The sequence below is a fragment of the Zootoca vivipara genome, chromosome 9 (assembly GCF_963506605.1).
Source record: "Zootoca vivipara chromosome 9, rZooViv1.1, whole genome shotgun sequence".
NCBI classification, from domain to species: domain Eukaryota; kingdom Metazoa; phylum Chordata; class Lepidosauria; order Squamata; family Lacertidae; genus Zootoca; species Zootoca vivipara.
In genome coordinates, this window is record NC_083284.1 from 57,554,729 (window position 1) to 57,574,498 (window position 19,770).

General features: G+C 41.8%; 1 protein-coding gene across 1 annotated transcript in view; it reads left to right on the forward strand.

The window, feature by feature from the left end:
• The window catches only part of TUSC3 (tumor suppressor candidate 3), a 125,611-nt gene that overhangs the window by 34,408 nt on the left and 71,433 nt on the right, over positions 1-19,770 (forward strand). Inside the window, exon 2 of the mRNA XM_060278821.1 lies at positions 7,234-7,403. Within this exon, the coding sequence (XP_060134804.1) occupies positions 7,234-7,403 (170 nt within the window). The remainder of the gene's footprint in view (positions 1-7,233; positions 7,404-19,770) is intronic.

The window sequence follows — 19,770 nt, forward strand, 5'->3', positions numbered from 1 at the left end:
ATAGCACAATTAAGACTGTGCATACTCAGCTGCCACAGAATGAACAGTAGCAATTGGAAAAGTAAAATGTAACGGGAAGTAGGAGGAGAGAAATGAATAACTAGCTGGTACCCTAAACAAGAGGGATGCGGGTGGCGCTGTGGGTTAAACCACAGAGCCTAGGGCTTGCCGATCAGAAGGTCGGCGGTTTGAATCCCTGTGACAGGGTGAGCTCCCGTTGCTCGGACCCAGTTCCTGCCAACCTAGCAGTTAGAAAGCACGTCAAAGTGCAAGTAGATAAATAGGTACCGCTATAGCGGGAAGGTAAACAACGTTTCCGTGTGCTGCTCTGGTTCACCAGAAGCTGCTTTGTCATGCTGGCCACATGATCTGGAAGCTGTACGCCGGCTCCCTCGGCCAATAACGTGAGATGAGCGCCTCAACCCCAGAGTCGGTCATGACTGGACCTAATGGTCAGGGGTCCCTTTACCTTTACCCTAAACAAGAACACTTGCATATTATTAATGTTACTCATTAATAAGAGTGCAAAGAGTGCTTTTTGAGTACAAAGCACTTAAAATGCCTTCTCTGAGGAACAATAATATTTCAAAATTCAAGATGCTTTAATTGGAGCATTTGGTGTTAAAAGAGTCTGTGATTTGAGCAAGGGAATGTAGAAGATCTCATGTTCAGTGCTCAGCAGATGTAGTTAAAAAGGGTCCCAGGTAGCAAGCCTGGGAAAGCTCTTGGAGAACCTCCATCCTTCAGAATGGGCACTACTGGACTAGTTGGAACAATGACAGTTGAGCCAAAGACAGCTTCATATGTTAAACAACATACAGAGCCAGTTAAACTGGGGTCATATGACAAAAGCAAAGTGTATGGACCATGGTTCTGTCATATCAACTTCAGCTCTTTCCTGCTTCCAACACAAGCATTTGAAATGACCGGATGATACTAATTAACTTTGCAGAGCCAGAAAAGAAATTCTAAGATGGGTTGCACTAACTGGCACTATGTCACAAGCTGTTAATATTGTCCTATTATTGCAGGGATGTCACTTGTAGATAGGTATTTCTGCAAAGCGTGGAGCCCAAAACCTGTTACTGTTTTTGCAGCAATTGGTAGCCAGCCATTAATCTAGAATGTTCTGTATGCAAATACTGGTGTAGTCACTCTTCAGATGGCATTTTTAAAATAAAGTCCTGGTAAGTAGCCATCTGGCTGACGAGCCTACTTTGACGACATATTTTATGGTATACTTAAATGCTTGGATTCCATAGTTTTATTGATCTTCTAAACCATATGTTCAGATGCTTTAGACAAATTAATATTTTGATGACAATTCTTAATGTACCTTTTCACCTTGTGTTGGTAATTGATTTTTATTTTTTGGAAGGGGGGTTGCTGCAGATCTACAATAAGGCCAACACATCACAGGCACGGTCAAAAGAAAAAGTACTTTTCAAATTGTTACAGGTGTTAAATCACAAAGCCAGTGGTGTGCTATCTGTTAATATCATCTTCAGTGTGACACAATGAGAATCAGTTGTTCCTGGCTGCCATTGTTACAGATTGCATTCACCATAGGAAAGCATGTGGTTTTTGCATATTCATTTATCTGCTGTGCATCCTACTGCTAGATTTTCCAGGTCTATCCTTAAGTTAAGCAGAAAACCAGTGTGTATTTTGCCTGCATATTTTTTTAGGACCATTCTCACATCCTCGTGCAAATGTTTTTGATGAACGACTTGGATAAAGACATTGAGGGATGTTTATCAAATTTGTGGATGACACTGGACTGGGAGAGGTAGCTAATGCTGCAGAAGATAGAACCAGGATTCATGGTGACTTTAACTGATTGGAGAACTGGGTCCATACTAACAAAATGGATTTCAGTAGGAACAGATGTCGGGCAGAAAGAACGAGCAGCACAAATATGAAATGAGGGACACTTGGCTTGTTTGTAGTACACGTGAAAAGGATCTAGGTTTCTTAGTAGTCCATAGGCTTCATAGGAGCTTCAGCAGTAGGGTGCAGCAGGAGAAAAAAGCTAATTCTATTCTAGGCTACACCAGCAGAAGTACAGTGCCCTGATCAAGAGAAGTAATACTACAGCTCTATTCTGCTTTGATCAGACCCCACCTCAAGTACTTTTTCCAGTTCCAGGCACCACAATTTAAGAAGGATATTAAATAGCTGGAACATGTGCAGAGGAGGTGACCAAGATGATCACGGGTCTGGAAATCAAACCTTATGAAGAACAGTTGTGAGAACTGGATACGTTTAGTCTGGTAAAGAGGAGACTGAGGAGATATGATAGCCATCTTCAAATATCTAAAATGCTATCACACGGAAGATGGAGCAAGCTTGTTTTCTCCTGCTACGCTAGGCTGCACTGGTGGTCAAGGCACTTGGGTACACTTGAAATGACAGTAAAGCAAAGCATCTTGGTAACAGCAGGGTAACAGCGCTTGGTCTTGGTTTGACTTCCTTTGGAAGAATTTTACTTGCATCTTATTGCCTTTTGTGTAATATTTGAGTTGTTCTATAAATGTAAAGGTTGAGAGCAGGGCTCTTTTCCCATCAGAAACTCATGGGAACTCAGTTCTGGCACCTCCTAGGTGGGTGCCATTGCCATTACATTAAACTAGCCAGTCTGTAATTTCACAGTTCCTCCCTGGATCCCTTTCCAGTCCTTCCGAAGTTGATCATAGTGACTAGTTAACATTTTTGTTAGATGATCAGCAGTTTCACATTTGAATTGTTTTCAGAACTCTGAAGTACAGTGGAACCTCGGTTTATGAACACCTCGGTTTATGAATTTTCGGTTTATGAACGCCGCAGACCCATCTGGAACGGATTAATTCATTTTCCATTACTTTCAATGGGAAAGTTTGCTTCAGTTTATGAACGCTTCAGTTTATGAACAGACTTCCGGAACCAATTACACCCATGCTTCAGTTTATGAACGCTTCAGTTTAAGTACTCCGCGGACCCGTCTGGAACGGATTAATCCACTTTCCATTACTTTCAATGGGAAAGTTTGCTTCAGTTTATGAACGCTTACTCCGCGGACCGTCTGGAACGGATTAATTCACTTTCCATTACTTTCAATGGGAAAGTTCACTTCAGTTTATGAACGCTTCAGTTTATGAACAGACTTCCGGAACCAATTGTGTTCATAAACCGAGGTACCACTGTAGAAGCCACCTATATCCAGTCACTTCTCGGTCTTTAATTTGCCGATAAGGCTTAGAACATCATCTCGTCACTACTATTGGCCTCAGACTCCCTTCCTGGAAAAGGGATTTGCCTTGTATCTTTTGCGGTAAAGATAGATGCAAAGAATTGATGCAGCTTCTCTACTCGTTTGGCACACATTTGACTCTCTTGTCATCCAAAGGTTCTACTGCCTTCCTAGCTGGTCTCCTGCTACTAATGTGTTTACACAATCTTTTGTTGATCTTTGTGGGTGGTTTTGTTTGTTTGTTTGTTTTAGCAATGTGTGCCTCAAATTATTTTTTTTAGCATCCTTATTGCCAGCTTGCATTTCTTTTGCCAGAATTTGTGTTCCGTTTTGCTGCACTCATTTGGACAAGACTTCCATTTTCTGAAGGAAGCCTTGTAACCTCTAATAGTTTCTTGACTGCTCATTAACCACATTGACATCATCTTGGCCCCACTGGTACTTTTTCTGTTATGCAGTATAGATTTTAATTGAGCTTTTTTTATTGTGATTTTGAATAACCCCCAACTGTTCTTGGGAGATTTGACCCTCTTTGCTTTGCCTTTCAATTTTCCTTTTCACCAGATCCATCATTTTTTTGACGTTTTCTCTTTTGAAGTCCAATGTGACTGTGTTGGACCACTGTCCAGCAAACCATGTAGGCGAGACCTAACATTTGCAACCTTTGTACAATGCAGACAAGTCGCCATGCATTCAGCTACCCACCACAAACCTACCGGTAACTACAGTGAGGGGGGAAAGTATTTGACCCCCTGCTAAATTTGCCCATTAGCCCTCTGACGAAGAAATGACCAGTCCATCATTTTAATGGTAGGTTTATTGTAGCTGTGAGAGACAAAATAACAACAGGAAAAACCCCAGAAGCCCAGAAGACAAAAGTCAGAGATTGATGTGCATTATAATGAGTGAAATAAGTATTTGATCCCTTTGGAAAAGATGACTTAGTACTTGGTGGCAAAACCCTTGTTGGCAATTACAAAGGACAATGGAGAGTCTTCTGCACTAGGCTCCAAGCCCTGCTGCCAAACTAACACAGTTGCCTAACTGACATGGTTGCCTAACTGACTTTGTCCTGGGTGCTTCCCTCTTCCTTGTAGAATAGGCTCCTTTGCTTAGAGAAGGCATAGGCAAACTCTGGCCTTCCAGATGTTAGGGACTACAATTCCCATCATCCCTGACCACTGGTCCTGTTAGCTAGGGATGATGGGAATTGTAGTCCCAAATGTCTGGAGGGCCGGAGTTTGCCTATGCCTGGCTTAGAGTGCTCTCTCTAGCCTGGAGTACTTTGTATTCAAAAGCAAAAATCTTCCAGAAATGGGCCATTTTAGTACCATCTGTGCCAGTGATGGCCAAACTTGGCCCTCCAGCTGTTTTGGGACTACAGTTCCCATCATCCCTGACCACTGGTCCTGTTAGCTAGGGATGATGGGAGCTGTAGTCCCAAAACAGCTGGAGGGCCAAGTTTGGCCATCACTTATCTGTGCATTTTCTCCCAACCTTACAGCAGAGAGAGGCAGAGTGTGTGCAGACACTATGTAATCCGACAGTGTTCTTTTCCCTGGTTCACAAGTATAATCCACTGGCAGATAGGAGCCTTGTCTGCTTAATGGAGGGCAATACCGATCTCATTTCATTTTGGAGGCTTGGTTGTGGTCTGGGAGGGGGGCATTTCAGTTGAATTACTGAAGTGAAACAGAAGGAGAGTAATGAAATGATTAGGAGAAGGGGCTTAGTTGTGGAGTGTGTTCTTTATATTTTATTTTTAAAGTTTTTTTAAAATAAAAAACCAGACCCTTTTGAAACTGCTGGTGGTTTTGGAAGCAACAACAGAGCTCTGCTCACCACCAGCTGTTCTTCTTGCCCACAGTCAGTCCAGGAAAGAAGAATGGAGGTAGTGCCTCTAATAGGTGCTTAAAAATAGGGGGGGGGGGAGGAAAACTGCAAGGAAAAACCCACAAGGACTCCCTGATGCAGTTGCAAGCCACCTGCTCCTGAAATATCTACCCTCAATTTGTCACCTGCGAATGGCAGAGGTCAATTGTTCCTCGCTCTGGATGGGATAAAGATTGGGTAATGTGCCTTGTGTGTTACTACCAAACTCATCTTCTTCCTTCAGAAAATCTCTTCCTCTCAGCCTCTTACTAAAACTTAATTGTGAATCTAAGCTTTTAGAAAAAAATGGTGGTGCTAATACGTGGCTGTTACTGAAATCAGAATAATTCCCTATAAGAGTGTACTCAGGTGGCTGAGTGCGGATCAGTTTGGAAGTGAAACTTCTTCATCCAAAATTAGGGTAGTGGATTCTACATATTTGATGGACATTGTAGGTATGCAGAAGGGCATATGTTTGTGAATTAAAAGAAAATAACTTTAACATTATTTTTTTAAAAAAATAAAACCCAAAAACTGGATGGAAGGGACCTATGAGCTTACAGATTGTTTATGGAAGTTAAACATATAGTGAGAAAGAGTTTAGTGAAATCAGAAGTCATGCAAACTGTGTATGTGTAGCAATCAAATCTATGGCTGAGAACCATGAGGCACATCATTGCATATCTGTAGTGACGTTTTAGATGCGCAATCTCCCCCTTTTAATTTGACAGTTGCCAATCATGATTTATGGTCTTGGTCCACAGTTCCAGTTCCGAAGCTTGTCTCTCGTCCGCATTGCTGGCCTGGAAGCCTGTGAAGGGTTCCACAGGCTGAGCATGCAAAGTAGTGGGTAGTAGTTGGGCAGATGGTGAAGCAGCTCAGTTTGCTCCCAAGGGACAAGTTGCGCATATTGTGGAGCTAGGCCAGAGTTGTCGGCTTTACAGGCCCCATGGGATCCTATTGGTTCTTTCAGTCACCTGACTCCTCCTGGGATGTAATCTGCCACATTGCTGTCCACCCATCTGCACTTGTGGCACTGCAGAGCTGTTAAAATTAGGCCAGCAATTCCTGCTGCTTGCAGGGAATAAGATGCCTTGGCCCTACTGCCAGAGCCCCAGCTGCCTTGTATCTAGTTTCATCCTTGTGTATTTAACGAGAGATTTATTTACTGCATTCAAGTTGTGCCAGTAACCAGTGAATGTTTGTTGGGAAAGTGATGTGATACTTGACTGAAAGAGGGCAGAGTCTGACACTGGTTGTATAGTGGGGCCTCATGTCCACCATATTTTTTCCTGTACAGTGGTATCTCCAGTTACAAACACTTCAGGTTAAGAACAGACCTCCGGAACTAATTAAGTTCGTAACCCGAGGTACCACTGTATTTGCATGTTACAAAATTGGCACTGTGCTCATAGCATTCAAAATTTGCCAGGCACATTTTGCACATGGTTGTCAGCCACTTGTGACCAAGTGTAGATGCCCGGGTGCTAGGATGGCACCTGTTATTTCCAACATCTGGAGGTGCATGCCTAGGGATCCTTGGGTCTTGCCTGTTTTCACACGCTAACAGCACATCCTGTAAAATGCTATCTGTGGTATTTTATCTGCACAACCAGAAAAATTTTTAGTAACCAAAAGATTGTATTGAAAAATATGACTTTTGAGCCTTCTAACCCGAAAATGGCAACTAGACATTCCATTTTGGCGACTGTAACCCTGGTTTAAGGAACCATTTGGTACCTAGCTTATATATCTGAGTTTCTAACAGTGTATACCAGTATGTACCATTTCCATAGCACATAAAGCAACCCTTAAGATATTATTTTTATTTTTATGCACATTTGTAGCCTTTTAATACACAATTTTGTGAATGGGAGCCTCTGTGTGCCTGAAAAGATTACTTGCTCAGAAAAGCTTTGTAGGCCTATGTTACTACAATACCCTTTTCCAACCCTGGCATTTCCACAACGATATTCCAGCAGCTTGCCAGTAAGATCTATAAGATGAGAAATTTTCTATTAACTTGATAGTCCATTAAACAGGGACTACCGGTATCTGAACTGGGGCTACCTCCTGGGACATGCTGTGTTTTAAAATGCAGCGCCAACCGTTCTGCTTGTTCTTGATTTCAGAACCTTTTAGCTGAGAAGGTGGAACAACTTATGGAATGGAGTTCAAGGCGCTCAGTCATCCGCATGAATGGAGACAAATTCAGAAGATTTGTGAAGGCTCCGCCTCGCAACTATTCGGTGATTGTAATGTTTACAGCTCTCCAGCCACAGAGGCAATGTTCTGTTTGCAGGTACGTTTATACCCTTGGAAGCAGAACTTTCTGGTCTTCTTCTCTTTTGATCATCTGCCTTCAATCAATGTTTTCACATTTATCAGTTCTTTATCAGTTATGTTGTCAACTCACATGTTTGCGTTTATCTGTGAGATACAAGTTGAATGTTAATTCATTAGTTTCTATATTCAGAGGACATTTTGTGCTCCATTTACAAATTGCAACAGTTGGGTGCTCTTTAATTTCAGGTTCTTTGGGTTACATACGTATGTACACACACACACACACTTTAAAAAGGCACTCATTATTTCACAAGTTGACTGACTGGTTTCTTCAGAGACCTTTGCCACAACTTAATACAATTTCAGGGCTTTTCGTAACATTCTGCAGCCTTCCTTCTATTGTTTGCACTTGGTTATTGCTGTGGAAAACGTTGCTCAAGCCAATTTAACAAGATGCTCCTTAAAAGTTGCAAATTTTAATCTGCAGTAGTGTAGATTGGATCTTGTTGTTTTGTAGGGGAGACACAGTCCCATGTAATAACCTGTCAATTAAGCAATCTTAATACGTGGGCACATAAAACATTGCTTTTCACGTTGCAAATGGCTGAGTGAGAACTTAGCTGTATGCCTTGTATACTTGCTGTTTTCCCTATAACACGTTGTTGTTTTTTAACTGCATATATTTTGTCTACACATCAATACGGAACCCAGATTCCCCATGGCACATACAAAAGTTCAACTTTTTTTAAGAATACATATGTTTTGGGGGATGCCACAGGTATGCCCAATGTACAAGTATGCATGCAACATCAGAAACAGCTCTTAAGACATCCACTAAGGAATCACAGTTGTTACAACATTTGTCAAACTGTCAATCATCTGTGGCTCTTCCATGAAGTTACGCATTTCCTTTCCATGACTCCTTGTTACTGTTTGGTTTCACAATCAGCTCCTTTTTTCAGCATGTGAATTCTCAACAGGCCACTGCAGCTCTTTCTTAGAGTGACAGGTTGGCATGATGGAATTGGCTTTGCAGTTGGAATGTGGCTTATTGTTGCCGAGAAACTGTATTATCCTCGGTGGGCTGAAGTTCAGGAACAATCGGAACAGCTTTAAATAGTTGTGGTTCTGATTTTTATGCAAAATAGCCAGTAACACATTCCCTTATGTTGGTCTGTGCGTAAATCTTTTGTTACTAGGATTTAATGCTGTAAAAATATTGTCATTTAATAAGAGGATACCATTTACTGCAGCGGAGGAGAAAAGGGCGTAAGGTTCATCCTGCTGTATGGCATAGCAAAGACCCTGAACACGTCCCATTAATTTCAGTGAAATTCATTTCCAAGTAAATATTAGGACCGCAGGCTTAGTCATTTCTGCAGAATGCAGCTGGACATCTAAAATAAGAAACAATTAACTCATTGCTTCTAGTTCAAAACGTTTAAAACAAATGTGAAATTGAGATTTAGCTTTGCTGTAGGGTACAATATGAATTAAATGAAGCTGATGTCGCTGCACCTGAAAATAATAACATAAAACGGAAGTTACTCCAATCACCAAGTAATTAAAAGGCAGGAGCTGTACGTATAATACAGAAGATGAATACAGAGTGCTGTGTTCGGTGCGTTTTGCTATGAACAACCTAATGGGCGGTATTCGACTAAACAGTTCTGCTAGTGCAAGCACTTTAGACAGTGTAACAGAACTTCCTCTCCCTGTGTTGCACCCCCTGAGTTCAGGGTTTCCCTCCAACCCTCCCGAGAAAATTTAGGGGTTGTATGGGAGTTCACTGCATGCCCCAAAGTACCTGCGCTAGTGGCAATGCTTAGTTAGATACTGCTGAATGCATCGCTGACTGAAGCTACTCTTCTGTATAGCTCTCTTAGACAAGAAGTTGTTTTCAAAGTAATTGTACACCACATATTAATATAGTATTTCTCATATGAATTTTTCCTTTTGGAATCTCTCTACTTTTTTAGCAAAACATTTTTTTAATAAGCATGCAACATTAACTTTCTGCATGGAAATGCTCTGAAACAGTCATATTTGATCAATGCATAGGAAATTTCAGTGGGCGGTTGTTTTTGTTTCTTCTATGTAGTTCATCCTCGGGCTTTTAGGTATTTCAGATACTGAGGATGCGTTAAGTTGTGAAAAGTTCATAATTCCCTTCAACATATGGAAATATTTTAAAAAGTTTTCCTTCCAAGGTTGCCCAGAATACCTCTGCCAGCAAGGCACATGATATATTTGGGGCTGAAATACGTAGCAGTGTGTTATTCTTTTAGTGGAAAGGATGCGATGTGCAGCTCTTTTTAGGAAATTGAGGCATGTGGTCACACCATTGGGTACTGAGTACAGTCATACCTTGGTTTAAGTAGGCTTCGGTTTGAGTACTTTCAGTTTAAGTACAGTGGCAGCTTGACTTACGAATGCCTCGACTTCCGAAGGTTTCGACTTACGAAGTTGGCTAACCCAGAAGTATTTTCGCCCCGTGCGCATTCTGCGCCTGCACAAAGCGCAAAATCGCACTTTGTGCAGGCGCAAAATGGACGCTTCGACATCCGAAGGTTTCGCCGTGGAGCGGATCGCCTTCGTAAGTCGAGGTATCACTGTACTCCGTGGACCCGTCTGGAACGGATTAATCCACTTTCCATTACTTTCAATGGGAAAGTTGGCTTCAGGTTAAGTACACTTCAGATTAAGTACAGACTTCTGGAACCAATTACACTCATACCTCGGGTTAAGTACGCTTCAGGTTGAGTACTCCGCTGACCCATCTGGAACAGATTAATCCACTTTCCATTACTTTCAATAGGAAAGTTCGCTTCAGGTTAAGTATGCTTCAGGTTAAGTACAGACTTCCGGAACCAATTGTGTACTTAAACCGAGGTACCACTGTACAGTTTATTGAGATTCTCATTTTCATTTTTTTCCTTCTGAGAGTTTTTAGGCAGTATGGCTGGGAAGACAAATCTTGCATGTGGGCAGTGCAAGTGGGAATCTTTAGAAGTCACTATCTTCTCCATGTGTTCAAAAAAAAAAGTGTGAGGGGAACTGGTGTGCATGCTTCCCCCCCCCCAATGTTCTTCCATACATCAGGCATGCTCCATGTCTCCTCTCATTTTGAAACTGGAATGTCTGAAGCGGGGTTATAAGCACATTCAGCTGAGCATGTTTAGATTGCAGTCAGCTACCCTGATAGCTCAAGGTTAGAAGTCTCCTTTAAATTGTCCAGATCAACGTGCATGGAGGTCAGAAGACTGAGATCAAGCCTGATTCTTGCGCCTCCACTCCTCCTACAGAGTTTATGCCCCTCCCACACATTCTTCTGAATGCATGAATAGAGCTGGAGTCACAGCTGAATGGTTGGAGGACCAAGGCTTCAGTGCTTCTCATTGATCCATGTCCCTTCTTGGGATTAGCACAAGGAGAATAAATTATGCAAATTAAGTCACCCAGCTAATTTGCTGAACATACTCCAGGTACGAAGCACTATTTTAGTGCATTTGGTTTTTTGCAGAAATTTATTAGTATACATCCATTCATGGCTGACTACAAAATGCTACAGAATACCATTTGAGCATTGTTTTTCTCATCACTTGTCAAAAAGTCAGGAAGCTGGTCCTTGGGTCATGATTTTGCCTACCATGTTTTAGAAATCTGCATTAATGGAAGAAGTCAGAGCATTTGTTAGGTCTGCCCCTTATCATTAAATCTCAGTTGATCATCTGGAGGCTAATGATTAGTCCCATGAAAATTACTTTTTCTGTAATGTAAGGAAACTAAGTGAAATTATCAGATTTGCTCAGCGGACTTAGTTACAAAGTACCTCTCAAAAAACAAAGTACCTCTCAAAAACATGTCAAATAAAGTGAGTCTTGTTTTTAGTTTTTTTTTTTTTTACGGTAGTCAGGACTCAGGTGACGCTGTGGGTTAAACCACAGAGCCTAGAGCTTGCTGATCAGAAGGTCAGAGGTTTGAATCCCTGTGACGGGGTAAGCTCCCGTTGCTCGGTCCCAGCTCCTGCCAACCTAGCAGTTTGAAAGCACATCAAAGTGCAAGTAGATAAATAGGTACCACTACAGCAGGAAGGTAAATGGCGTTTCTGTGTGCTGCTCTGGTTCGCCAGAAGCAGCTTTGTCATGCTGGCCACATGACCTGGAAGCTGTACGCCGGCTCCCTCGGCCAATAACACGAGATGAGCGCCACAACCCCAGAGTCGGTCACGACTGGACCTAATGGTCAGGGGTCCCTTTACCTTTACCTAGTTTTTAGTCACTCTTTTATATGTCATGTCTTCAGCACTTTAGAATCTGAACCGGTTCTTTATTCTCTGACCCTTTTTGTGTGGCAATTCAGCTGCTTCCTTAGACCTCTTGGGGCTGATATTTTGCCAAATTCCTCCTATGCATCAAAAGATTGTTAAGTCTTGCTTATGACAACACACTGAGCTTGGCAGGCTTTCTAAATGCCCTGAAGTCCAGCTCAGCCACAGAGACAAGCCCTAGCTCTCCTCCCCTAGGTCTGAACTGATGGAATAGGAAGCAGCGGCATGGGGTCATTGCAAAATCTGAGGATTTGCCTACCCTTCATTTGAGATGGACAAGAATGGGAGAATGTCTAATTTTCAAATGGTTCCAATGACAGCAAGTGATATGGCTTCCTTCAGAATCAGGATGGTGCTGATGTTGGGGTGCCTGACTAGACCAAGTAGTCAAATCTCCACTCAGCCATGACTCTCAGCCAGTCACTGCTTCTCAGTTGTTGAATGGATGAATTGAGGAGGGGGAGAACCAGGTGCACCACACTGAACTTCTTGGAAGAATAGGTGGGATATAAATGCAATAAAATAAATAAAGGCATTTAAAAAAAACTTTTTAAGGCTCAGCACAAACTCTGGAGGTTCCCATATTCTTTTCATTAGCCTGAAACAGCCTTCCTTCTTTCTGCATGTTAATGCAAGAACCCTTTCAATTTTCTCATTAGCATAAAAAAAAATAAAAACACAGTTGCCAGTGGTGAGCTTATTCTAGTTCTATAATCCATGACTAGATGTATCACTTGAGGCTATTGATCATGTAAAGCTATTGTAAGAGGAAGTGTGAAAAGGAATTAACGTGTTGCGTGCCAACGACCTTTATTCCAATGTACACGGAGCACCGTTCATGCATGCAGTGGTTTTCCCATTCGTTCACATATTTGGGAACAGGTTAGATTGCATTCCCATTTGTTGCATGGAACTGTTCCTTGCCTGTTGCTCACCAGGAGCTTTGCAGCACCTATATAAGGCTCAATGTATCAAGTAAGAGCTTAAGTGGTTGGTTAGAGCTAATAACTGATAACACCAAGGTTGCAGGTTTGATCTCTGTATGGAACAGCTGCATATCCCTGCATTGCAGGGGGTTGGACTCGATGATCCTCAGGATCCCTTCCAACTATACAATTCTTTGATTCTATGACCAATGATAAAAGTCGATGTTTCACTCTCTTGATAGCACTGGAAGTAAATTTAGAAGCTTCCAGGAGGATTGTGGTAATATTATTTCTTAGAATACTTAGTTGGGTGCACTGCAGCCTTTACCTAAAAGAAATAAAATATTGGCCGAACATTGTGAAAATAAACGGCAAGAGTGGAAAGAGGATACAAATTAGTGTTCCACTCCTACCGTTAAAAAACATTGCCTTGTTAAATTCCAGTTCTTCGTCTTTGTACCATTTTTTCTATTGGAGCGCCGCCAGACAGCAAGCAATCAAATTTCTTTCCATCATCTGTATGACTGCATTATGTCCACTGATTCCACTACTGTCAAATCCTGCAACCATGTGCTTCAGCACCAGAAGCATAATCACATTCCCTTTGAATGTCAATCTTATGCCTAAAGCTTCCCAGTGTGGACCTTTTGTTTGGGGTTTGCAGGAAGCAGAATTTGCAAGGAACAGTCAGTGTGGTTGTGGGAAGAATCCTATAATTAAGTTTGTCATGAAGACTATGGAAGCGTGATGGGAAGCTACTAGACTGAAAGTGAGTTTGAGAAACGAGCCTCCTTGGATTTTCTAGTGCTGCTTGTAGTGTTTTGATCCAGTGTTTTGATATTGCCAGGGAGGGAGACAATACACTTAAAATGCAATCCTATGCATGCGTACTTTGAAGTAAGTCTCACTGAGTTCTGTTTGACTTACTCTGAGGTGTAGGAGTGCTTGGGATTTCAGCCTGATGATGCCACCCTCCCATTTTTGCTGGGATAAATTATTCCAAATTTAAAAAGTGCCTATGTAACCTTCCCCAACCTGGTGCTCTCAAAATGTTGTGGAACTGCAACTTCCATCAACCCCAATCAACATAGCTAATGGTGATGGGAGATGGAGTTCAAAGACATCTGGAGGGCACTAGATTGGGGAGTTCTGACTTGGGGCCAAATGTGTATTGATGTTTGCTTCTGTGTTGGTGCTCATGCAATGGATGCTGATCCCCTGTCTGGGGAGAATATGGGTGAAAGAACAGGGGACTTGATTCTGCCCTTTCTGCTCTCCTTCTTACTGATAACCTGCTTTGGTCAGCACATCTTCCAGCCCTGCCTGAATTGAGGTTAGGCACTGTTTTATGTGTGCAGAATCCCATCACTTCACGCACATACAGCTGTGTTGAGCCCAGATATTTAGATCTTATAAAAAGTTGGAGAAAGGTACCTTTTTTGGTCAGGTCCATCATCTGCCAATTTAAGCCAGCTATCTGAAGAAGTGCGCATGCACACGAAAGCTCATACCAATAACAAACTTAGTTGGTCTCTAAGGTGCTACTGGGAGGAATTTTTTTTAATCTAATATGACTGTGTGAGATCTAAAAAAGGAATGGGCAGGAGGAATGCTACCATTGCCTGGTCACCTGAACACCAGTTCTACCTACATGCAATTCGGAGAAGAGGTTGCTTAGAGGTCTGAATTACTTTCCCTTCTTTATTAGCAAATTGTGAATACCATAAACAAAAGACAAATATTTTTTGTATTTTCTTTGTAAACAGCTTAGGGCAGAAATATTTTCAGTGCATTATTTCTCCAAGGAGTTCAGGGCAGTGTGTGTAGGCTTAGTCCATTTTATTCTCCCAATCAAATTAAGGTTGAGAGATGATAAATTGCCCAGGTGAGCGTCATAGCTGAGCATGCTCAGGGGGCACAAAATGCTGGCTGACAGCTGTTAGGAGAGGGGGCAGTGGAATGGTGTATTCGGGAAGGGGACATGGCTGGCTGTAACAGCATTTTTCTTGCAGGCCCTGCTTGCAAGCCATTACATTTCAATTTTCCCAAAATGTGAAATATTTTCCCACTGTTTTTGTCCACGTCCCTCAGCCCCTAAAGAGGACAGCATACAAAAACCTCTAAGAATATAATATAAAATTGGGTATGCTGTACAGTCGTACCTCAGAAGTCAAACAGAATCCGCTCCAGAAGTCCGCTTGACTTCTGAAACAGTCGACTTCCAAAGTGCGACTTCTGATTGGCTGCAGGAAGATCCTGCAGCCAATCGGAAGCCACGGAAGCCCCGTCGGACATTCAGCTTCCGAAAGAACGTTTGAAAACCGGAACAGTCACTTCCCGTTTTCGATCGTTCGGGAGCCTGAGCCGAGGTACAGTGAAGGAGAAATGTAAATCTAATATGGGGTGCAGGGTAGTCATTCTTTTAAGAGAAATGAATATACCTATTTTCCTTTTCAGGTATCTAGATATTATTTCTGAATTACTTGCTAGATTTCAGTTTAGCATACCAATCTTTCTTTTCTTTTCTTTTTACCTAAACATTGTTGCTTTTCTGGCTGACTTACACGTTCATTGTTATTTTTACTGCATAAAAGCTGTCTTTGGCAATTTATTTCCCTCTTTCTTTGAGTGAACTGTTCCTGACCCACTATCCCTTGCAGAAATGATAAGATAATGAGCTTGAAATTCCAGAAAAGTTTGAAGCCTTTCGCAAAAGATAGTAAATATAAATTAATTAGCAGTAACTTTAAATTAGGCAGAGAGTTAATTAATAAAGCAACCTGAAAGACTGGCTAGGATATATTACCCAAGTGTAAGTATAGCTAAACAAGTTAAAGAAAATGATCAAGTTGGAGTGATGTGATGTGATGTGATCATTTTATTCATCTATTAAAACTTCAGAGATTCTATTATAGTTGGTTTAACACAGACATGCCCTACAGTTATTACTTAAGCCTTGGCAGGATTCATTTGATGTTGCTTGACTGCCCTCTATAGGCTGTGAATGAAGATGCAGCACCAGTTCATTAGGAAATGACAGATTCAGTGTAGCAGTGAGCTGCCTGGCTTTCAAACCTTGCCCCCTAAATGGGATTTTGAAAGTAGGGAATAATTATCGGCTCTCCAGTTGACAGCAAAAAGCAAACATTTCAGTTTGCTTCTAGTCGAAATGAGTGCCCCGTGTCGGAGGCTGTGTTTTCTTGTGAACACAGTTTAGAAATATTGTTTTTCTTTTCACCAGATGATTATTGCTGTGTTCTGATGGGAAAATGCATTTTTCTACCAAAATGGCATTCGGAATTCTATTTAGTTATGGTGTCTCTTACACTTTTATCTAGAGCTCTTCCAGGTGACCTGATTATTCAACATCCATCATGATTTGCTTCTGCAAAGCTTACCCAAGGAGGTTAGACTATGTTCGCTCTTTCTTGAACATTTGTTCTGATTTGTCTGTTGAGAGATTATATGATGATGAGCATCCATCCAGATTTGATTTGATTTTGTTTATATATCTTCCCATTAAGCAGTAAGTCAACCTACACATTTAAATACATTTCCCTGTTACTTTCCTAACCTCAAAAAGTCAATAAAAAACAACAAGAAGTGGGGGTTTTGTGCTAGGCAATAAAGCTTTATAATCCACTTTAGTTGCACAAACCCAAATTTCCAGCAAGTGCTTGAATCCATCCCGCAAAATACTGACTGTCTGGAGACAACCCTGACTGTTAGTGATGATTATATTTATTGTACTTGGCCCGAATACACAGTTATTGTTCTTGGCCCGAATACACAGTTGCACTAAAGTAGACAGGTAGTGGGTCTTTCTAAACCAAATAAACTAGCAGGAGAATACTCAGCACATAAACCTATCAATATTTTTAGTAATTAATCCCCCTGCCATACACACTTTCCTAATCAGTTGGCACATTGCAAGCTAGGCAAGTATTGTGCTTCAGATGGTGTTAGGTGATTAGATTTGTGATGGTGGCGCAGTCATCGAGTGATGCAACAGCCAAAGAATTCATTTTTTGCTTTTTCAGAGATAATCATGAACCTGGGGAGATTATTAGAAAGATAGGATTAGAGACCAAATTAAATTTGTGAGAAGTTATTGGGCAGATTAGGATCATGGGGGATTTTCTTTTTTTCTTTTTTTGGCAGGTATAATTGGTTACTGATACTGAGAATAATTTATCTTGATCTTGAAAATCAATCCACAAAAATTACTAACCAATAAAAGTCATATTTAACATAAGTGTTCTTTTTTAAAAACAACAACAACAACAACAACAACAACAACTCACCCATCCATTAAACCCATTATAGCCTTAAAAGTAACGTTATAAAAACAGCTGTTTTCAGAGGTGGCAGACACAGAACATGGTGTGTTACATCACTCACTCACACCCAAAGACAGGAAAAACAGTTTTTTTCCCCCCTTTGTGCATTTATCATGCCTCCCCCCCTCCCCATAGTCCATTTCCTGCCTTTGCCTGGGACAGACGTGTGATATCCCTCCAGTCATTAGTCCTCAGTCTTGTACCGATGATGAGAGATGATGGTGATGATGAAATTTTCTATACTGCCATTCATTTGAGGATCATAGGGCAGTTTACAACATAAAAGCACATAACATAGTAACAAACAAAAACACCCCCCTTCCAGTTTAAAAGGCCATAAATTAGCCAAAGGCCTGGCTAAAGAGGAACATTTTTGCCTGTCGCATAAAGGTATATAATGATGGTGTCAGGTGAGCCTCCCTGGGGAGAGCATTGCACAAACGGGAGCCATTGTAGAAAAGGCCCGTTCTTGTGTTGCCACCCTCCAGACCTCTTGTGGAGGAGGCACACAAGGGCCTCAGATGATGATCACAGGATCTGGGCTGGTTCATATGGGGAGAGGTAGTCCTTGAGGTATTGTGGTCCTGAGTCACTTAAGGCTTTATAGGTCAAGACCAGCACTTTGAATTGGGCCTGGCAAATAATTGGCAGCCAGTGCAGTTGGGCCAGGATTGGCATTATACGCTCAAACCCTCTTACCCTGGTGAGCAACCTATCTTCTGAATTCTGCTCCAGCTAAAGTTTCCAAACCATCTTCAGAGGCAGCTTTGTTACACATTGCAGCAATCTTACCTACAGGTTACCAGAGCATAGACGACAGAAGTTAGGCTATCCCTGTCTAGATAGGGGTACAGCTGGACCATCAGCCACAGCTGATGGAAGACGCTCTGTACCACCGAGGCCACCTAAGCCTCAAGCGACAGCGACGGATCCAGAAGTACCCTCAAGCTATTTTCTCACTCCTTCAGTGGGAGTGTAACCCCATCATTAGTAGGCAACCTCCCATCTATCTGGTCTAGGGAACTGCCCAATCCCAGTGCTACAGTCTTACCTGGATTGAGCTTCAGTTTACTGGCTCTCATCCAGTCCATTACCAAGGCAAGACAACAGTCCAGCACATCCACTGCCTCACCTGCAGATGTAAAGGAGAAGTTCAGCTGGGTTTCATCAGCATATTGCTGACAACGTACTCCAGATAACCCCACAGTGGTTTCATGCACCGGTAGATGTTAAACAACATGGGTGATAAAATTGAACTCCATCGAAGGGTCCAAGGGCCAAAGAGCACTCTCCAATGCGTACTCTCCACCATGTGTACCCATTTCTGGACAATCTTTTCTTGAGGTCAAACTACAATTGACAAGTGAGTCAGAGGTGCCAATGCAATCAAGGAATGTCTCTCAGCATGTGGTTTCGTAATAAATTTAAAAGAAGTAAAAGTCATCTTGAGCCAGCACAGCAGCTGATTCATCTACAAGCTGTTAGATGCACAGAATAGGTTGGTATCAGTCTGCCTAGATTGTGTGTTTAAAATATTGTCATCAAATTTCTGCTTATGAGGTCAGCAATGCTGATACACATAGCCCATGGTACAGGGACTTGTGGTTTCGACAATTCATCTGATGTTTTGGGCAAAACATCAGATCAGACCATTACAATGGGCACTACTACCTTTTTAGATACTTTTGACTGTGGGGCTATGATTATCTCTAAGAGGGTAGACTCCAGAATTCAGTTTATTTCTTAGATCTGGTGAGAATGGTAATGACTACAAGATGCCAGTCTGATGGGCATCTGGGCGAAGAACAAGCCTACTCATAGTGTGAATTTGTTGGAGTTGTGGGAGGCAAGTTTAGCTCTTTGGCATTTTGCCCAAAGCTTCAACTTGGATCACGTTAAAGGCAGGACACATCTTGGTCTCAGAGTTTGTGCTAGATGGCAGTCCTCATGAATAGGAAGGAAGGCTGCAGAGCATATGAAAGGGGAGTCAAATGTGTGGGTCCACTGACTAAGTTGACAGCAAGTTCATTTGAGGAAATGACACTTAGCACCCATGTTTTGCAGTGGCTTGAGTCAAGTTTCAACCAGGGAACTATGGCTCTGTTTGCTTCTCCAGTGAGCATACAGACTTAACCTTTAAAAAAAAAAAACTGGTCCCAGTGCTCAAAGGCATAAGAGATGGATGCATTGTCAGTGCTTGGACTAGAGGGTCTTCATTATGCTTTCCTACAAATTTTACTTCTGCCAAGTGTTCTAAGCAAATTGAGATTTGAGAGGTCTTGAATAATTCTGATAGTGTCGGTTTGGCCATGGCTTACAGAATGACCATGGTTTACAGAAATTTGGCAAACGGCAATAGCATCACATGCATTGCAAATACTGCCTCATCTGGGTCTTTTGGCGTTGGGTCTTTTGAACTATGGTTCACCCAGATATGGAGAGGTTCCATCTCACTGCTTGAAAATTGAGCAGGAGAATATAAAAATTTATGGCTTCCTAGATATCGTGATGGACGTATTGGCTTCTTGGAGTCTTTCGGTGATCTGGATCTGTCAAATGACATGGAGGAAGTTCCTTCAATAGTTAAGATCAAATGAGATCAACCTGGAGTCAGATAATTTAGCCCCAACTTGAAATTAAATCCAGTAAGTCTTTTTGTCCAATGGATGGGTTTTTGCTTTATTTAAATACTCTTTTAACCCTATTATACCAGTGCTTTTTTCTGGGGATACTCAAGGGTATGCAGTACTGGCACCTTTTTCTAGAACAAAAGCACTGGTTATAAGT